Source organism: Sparus aurata, chromosome 20, assembly GCF_900880675.1.
Source record: "Sparus aurata chromosome 20, fSpaAur1.1, whole genome shotgun sequence".
In the NCBI taxonomy this organism is placed as follows: Eukaryota; Metazoa; Chordata; class Actinopteri; order Spariformes; family Sparidae; genus Sparus; species Sparus aurata.
The window spans coordinates 23167934-23174278 of record NC_044206.1 but is presented as its reverse complement, the minus strand read 5'-3'; the positions used below and the strand labels follow the sequence as shown (position 1 = coordinate 23174278).

The window sequence follows — 6345 nt, the reverse complement described above, 5'->3', positions numbered from 1 at the left end:
TAACACTGATAGCAGGACAGTGGGCAGCAGCAGACAGCCGACCTGTCACCTACAGAAGCAGGAAGTGATCCTCCCACTTCGGCTCATGTTGTTGTTGCTTCTCTTCATGAAGCTGCTGCAAACTTAAATGATTAAGAAGCTGTTTCGCGTCAACATCTGGAGATCAGGTCGTGTCGTCAGGTAAGGAGAGCTTATTTTAAAACTCATTCTTTGTGATCTGATCCGGGATCAGTTTCCCGCACATGCTCTGCTGCTGAGGTGGCGGGACGTGTTCTTAACCGTCACAACAAGAAACATCCAGATTACTTAAAGCCTTAAAACACGGAAGTGAGTCTAAACTGGCACTTTAGTAAAGATTGTTTTAGTAAAGACGATGTAAAGAAGGTTTAACATCCTGGTGTTCAGATGTAGGTCACAGAGTAACAGCTGGAGGACGTGCTCGTATGTATTTAATATAAATATGTAACGTTATAAATATATATATATATATTTAATTAGCATTAGCCTGTTAATAAATGCCACCAAAGTGATTAAAAGGATTCAAAACGACCCCTTTGTGTTTATATATGATGTGTTTGGGTTGATGTCCTTAATGTGGGTGTTTTAGATAATATACATCTTCATCTTCATCATCATCATCATCATCATCAGCTGTTTGTTAAATCTTATTAAAATATAACATGTTGTATCGACTACAGCTGTTAAAAACATGTCACGCAGTAGGAAGTACAGTGTTGTTTTTATCTCGGGCCTCCAGTACAAAGTGCAAAGTCATGTAGACCGGACTTGTACTTGAGTAAAAATGTACTTAGTTACTTTCCTTTACTGCAGACTGGTGATGTCACAGGTGCTGAATCTGGCTTTTACAGTAAAAATATCCTGATTTTTAAGGTTTTACTGCGAGATAACAGAAGTTTAACAGTGTGAATTAAAGAAATAAAGAAATAAATGTGTAAATGTCCATAAATAAGTGTGTAAATAGATTAGAAAAATGAATAAATGATGGAAAATTAAATGGTTATGTACATAAATAGCTGAATTTTACTAAACTGAATACATTTAAAGGGAAATTACAGCAGAAATATCTATTGAGTCACATTTTTATAAATTAAATCATGCCACCATTTATTCTCAGTGTTATTTTTGCTACATTTAGTGGCACATTAATAATTTATTGAGGCATTTATACAGTTAAACAGCTACAACAGCTGAGCCACACAAAACAAAACTAGTGTAGCTTCTTCAGTGGAAAATGTGGAAGTTCAACCTTCAAAATAAAGCTATTTTTAATACAAAATGACTATGTTTACATTTATTTTATGTGACATTTACGTGTTAAAAATAAAGTAATGCCTCTGTAGAATTATTATTTATTACTACATTAGGACTAAGTTGCTGTGAACTTTGTCTCAGATTTCACAAGTTCTGCTGTCGTTGTGAAAGTGGGATGATTCACTCCATGATCCAGGAATTAAAACTCATCATTATTCACTCTGGTAGAAAAACTCTGCATGTGTGTTTTATCCAGCCTTAATAAAGCGTTACGATGTGGTTCACTCCCACACGTTGGACTTTGCAGCACAGGAATGAGCTTTTTATTGGCCTTTTAAAGTGTTTGTGAGGGAGCACTTTTAGTCTACGTGCTGTCATTTTGCAGTTGAACTTGACGAGTGCGCTGGACTCTTTCTCTCTCTGTGAAGGTGTCATGGTCACACCGGCCACAAGCAGCAAACCCACAGAGGTACCTGACAAGATGGAGACGGAGACGGAGACGGATTCGAAGAGGAAGCACAGCCTGAAGCACTTCCCCACGTATGGCACCATGAATGGAAACCCAGCCGGAGACACCTGCCCCACCTGTCGAGGCACCGGCAGAATCCCCAGAGGTTTTTAATCTCTTTGTCTTAAATTATATTTTGTCACAGATTCGTCAGAACGTGTTGTGTGACTCCTCAGCTTTTTGTTTGCTGCTTGCAGCTGAGCTCGCCACATTTCACTTTCACATCACTTTGTGGTCAAACCCACATTATTTATATATGTTTCGTCAGGAGATAAAGACCGGCTGGTGGCTGTGATACCGTGCAACGATGTGAGGCTGAAACCCAGACGCACGTAAGCGACACACATGTGAACAAAAACGTTCTGATTGTGTGGTTTAATAACACGATATGATTTGACGTGAACAACTTTTGCTTTTTTTTCCCCAGGAAGCTGTACGTGTTCATCTCCATGGCCGTGTGTCTCTTCGTCTGCTGCCTCATCCTCTTCTTCCTCTTCCCGCGGAGCGTCACCCTGTCGCCCGTGTCCGTGCAGAGTGTCATGGTCTACTTCAGGCCGGACACGGTGGACTTGAACATCACAGTAAGTCGCACTGATGCTGTCTTGATGAAAGAGCTGCGATTGATGAGATCGGAGCATCCAGATGGAAACATTTTGAATCAATAACATCCTGAAAGAAGACACAAATTGTACGTAGGCGAGTGCGCGATGCAGAGAGTTTTCTTGTGGTCTGGTCTCGGCCTTCGTGATCTGCATGGATTTGCGCCGGTGTGTGATCGCAGCAGGATCTGGCTTCTACGTCGGCCTTTATATAGAAGTTATTGTGCCAAACAAATGTGAAGCTTACGGTAAAATAACTTAAAGCTAAAACAGCTAAAACGAGAATGCTAACAAGTAAAATCCCAAAGCTAGCTCCTTCTCTGGAGACACGCTAACACAACAGCGAATGTTAGCTAAAAAAAATTGTTAAAAAGTTTACTTAAAGCAACATTACGCAACTTTTTCACCTTGAAATAACAGATTTAAAATCATTTTGATGTAGTCTCTTGTTCTTACGTGATGAGTTAAGTTTGTAGTGAGCTCCTACGTAACGTCTGAAAACTGACGCCAAATCACATGACGTTTCTACAACATGTTGCTTTAATTATTTTAATTGGTATTACTCGAATGCAAGAAGGCCGACAGAGAACGTATTATTTTTAGCAAACATTACATCTTCGTTCTTCTACTTCACCCCACTTTTAGCTAAAACTAGCCTAGCTTAGCACTCAGCTTCTGACTCCAGGGGGATTCATGTTCCTTTTATTTAAATGTCTTATGTTTTATATTCAGTTATTACATTTGTTGATAATTCAAAAGGACAAAAAAAGGTAAATATGCACATGTTTCGTAGCCTTCTCACTGCATGTAACACTGCATCTTCTGCTCTGTGACATCTTTATTTTTCTGCTTCAGTTTCTGTTCTGCTCTCTGCCTGTGCTGAGCTGTATTCAGACCTACATTTGAGAACATATGACGCATTTTTAAGTGTTAACCAAACGTTCTGACTGAAGCATGTAGCCTAACATGCAGATAACTGCATGCTCACCCCAACAACTCGAGAAAGAGGAAGAGAATATCGTGTCTGGGCTGCTGTGTGTCCCGTAAAGCTTTCAGGAAAAAGAAATTCAGTGGAGCAACTTTTAAAAAACACAATGAAGTAGTAAAGAAATATCAGAATAATGACTGAAACGTCGAGATTTATATTTTTAAACACATCAGAAATTAGTCTATGAACTGTACATCGCACCGCAAAGTGTTAAATATCCGCCTGACCGTCGCTGAGCCGCCAGATTTTTTTAATGTGTCACATGACGGAGCAGAAAGCTGCCGTGCTTGTAAAGGACAAAGTTCCCTGAGGCTGTTTAATGATGGAAAGGTGTGTTGGTTCCACCTGACGAGCTGCGTGTCTCTCTTCTCCTTTAAGAATCTCATCAACATCACCAACGAGAACTTCGTCCCGGTTCAGATCGTCAAGTTCTCCGGTCAGGGTCTGGTCAACAAAGCAGTCGTTGGGAAGATCAAGCCGATAAACATGTCGACCACCATCCCGCCACGCTCGCAGAAATCGGTGAGTGTCACACGGGATGATGATTCTGTTAATATGTTTGTCGTGCAGTTTTCTCACTCCTCTCTCCCGAACTTTTGCAGCACAACATTCAAATCGACCTCGTCATCACGGATGACGGCATAAGGTGAGTTTGAAATTAACCTCGATGTGGTTTCTGACAGAAAACACGGCGCGACAGTGATTTTAACGCTCGGTCCTTCGTCTGAACTCACGTCCACGCTGCTTTTGTCTCTTTCAGCGACTACTGCAAGTCGAGCACCATCAAGATTCACTCGTTATTCCTGGAGCTGCAGTAAGTGTCGGCCTCAATCTAGAGAAAAATCAACAGAAGAAACAGGAACTTGAACTTATCTCAACGCCGCAGGGTGTCGAAGGCTAAAAACCACAACCTGCAAAACACGTTCTCTTGAAAAAAAAAGTCTTCAAAGCCCGATCTTTACATCCGATGTTCTTTTTAGATAGAACATCTTACCTTAATGTCATGTTGCATTCAGTAACATCACACTCATTTTGTATTGAACATGTAAAAACAATTAAAACAACGATTCGTACTTCTTAAAACTTTTGAAATTGGTCCAGTAGATCGTCTCAGCTGGCTGCAGTTTAATCCTTCGGGGCAACTGCGACTGTCAAAGTTAAGAATGATTCAACGTGCACGCGTGCAAACGAGGAACAGTTAATTAACTTAACTGATGACTCACCAAAGGATCGGTTTGTATTTCGGCCCAGATCTATTCAGTTAACATCTGCTGATAAATCCAGTCATCCTGTCAACAGATATTGATTTCAGAAGCTAAAGGTTGAATTCTGTTTCCTGTGGAGAGTTTCCTCGGTCCTGTCATGTTTATAACTACAGTATTTTCAACAGTGACGTCACTACACGCAGGGAAGTGTTTGAGATTACTGTCGGCATCATTTCTAGTCTTTATATCAGAGTGTACGCAGGTTGTGAACTCACCTGTGTGGCCGAATCTGACAGTCTGAATATCTCCCTAAAATCGCTGTAAACAGACTTGAGACCAGCTTTGTGTCGCTTTCCGCTGCCTCGTTGTGCACCTTACCAACCTTCACTTTAAAAACAACACTCTCAGGGACTATTTACACAACGTGGGCGGTCGGCATGAAAATGACAACTGTGTCGGTCTGAAACGAGCATCAACACTTGAAACAATGGCCCGAGTCGAAGTCTAACAGCTGCCAGCTGAGGAGATAAACTGGACCGGTTCCAAAACTGTTGATCAGTACGAATCATTTGCAGACTCCAACATGTACATACAGAACCCAGGATTGCAAATACTGGAGTTCATTGTGTTCATTTGGCAGATGTACACGTCATTAAAACATCGTGAAACCCTGACAGAAGAGTTTCCGTCTCCAGCCGTCTCTAACGATGTTTTTCCTCCTGTTCTGTTTCCCCAGAATGACGCTGAACATCTCTTATCTTTCTCACACGGAGCAGCTGTCTCTGGACACCTTTGAATACATCGACTGTGGCAACAACTCCACGATCCCACATCCTATGGGCTGATGATGACATCCACGCAGAAAAAAAAAACACCCGACGAAGTGTGAAGAAATTAATATTCTGCCGCGTTTTCAGCCTCGTCTCTTCCGTGCGGGGTGCGAAAATGCATCTCGTCTTATTCTGTATGTTGTTTTAGCATACCTGAAGACTTTAATCAACCACTACAATGTTTTAAATTTAAAATGTTGATGCTTCAAATGCATTTATGTGTTTGCACGGATGGTTTTTTGTTGCTCTTATTTGTTAGAGATCCAACCGGGCAGGTTTTTTATATGAAGACGTTTCTTTAAAGCGTATGTTGTCAGGATGCCACGTATTGTGTAAATAGGATGTTAAACTCTTATCTGATCTGACTTTTTCTCGTCCGTTATCATTTGCACTTTTACTGCATTAAACTGTGGCCTTCCCTCAGTTTGCTGCTACTTTCCTAGACGCTGCACGGGCGACTGTTCGCACATCGTGGCTAAATTTATCCTCTTCGTGTTGACGCACCGAATGAGGAACGTCAAAGCAGCGTGAAACACAGTCAGTAATCCTCCAGATGTAAACTATAACCCATGATATAACCAAATATATCACAATGTCTCACTCCAGTGATTTGTTTTAGTTTTCTTTATTCAGCTTCTGAGATATCAAAACATTCAATATTTACTTTTAAAAACTCAAAAAGCAGCGCATGTTTCCTGCTAAAGTTTTCCCAATTACTCTAAATCATCCTCAAAACAAACTGTCAACGGCATATTTTTATAAGCAGGCTGAAAAGTGTGAGCGGTAGAAAATAAAATCTGCTCACGGCGAGGTCAGAGATAACTGGGGAAACTTCTTCTGAGTCTTTAAAAGCTTCTTTTTTAACCTGGAAACACAAACAACTGTTTATTTATTTAAGTAAAAGTAAAGATATGAAAGAAAGTGGGACATAAAAAAGCCCAGA

The 6345-nt window shown here is 40.7% G+C and overlaps 1 protein-coding gene across 1 annotated transcript; it reads left to right on the top strand.

Annotated features, from left to right (window-relative positions):
• The first annotated feature begins 37 nt into the window (after positions 1–37).
• On the top strand, positions 38–6003 carry tmem106a (transmembrane protein 106A). Its single transcript, XM_030401302.1, has 8 exons — positions 38–180; positions 1701–1886; positions 2049–2112; positions 2208–2361; positions 3746–3889; positions 3970–4013; positions 4128–4181; positions 5309–6003. Exons 2-8 carry the CDS (start codon positions 1706–1708, stop codon positions 5415–5417), a joined length of 750 nt encoding a protein of 249 aa, XP_030257162.1. The 5' UTR covers positions 38–180; positions 1701–1705; the 3' UTR covers positions 5418–6003.
• Positions 6004–6345: the final 342 nt, after the last annotated feature.

Coding starts and splice junctions, on each gene's coding strand:
- tmem106a (XM_030401302.1), top strand. CDS start 1,706: ATGGTCACACCGGCCACAAGCAGCAAACCCACAGAGGTACCTGACAAG. Junction 1,887..2,048: donor CACCGGCAGAATCCCCAGAG/GTTTTTAATCTC, acceptor ATGTTTCGTCAG/GAGATAAAGACCGGCTGGTG. Junction 4,182..5,308: donor TCGTTATTCCTGGAGCTGCA/GTAAGTGTCGGC, acceptor CTGTTTCCCCAG/AATGACGCTGAACATCTCTT.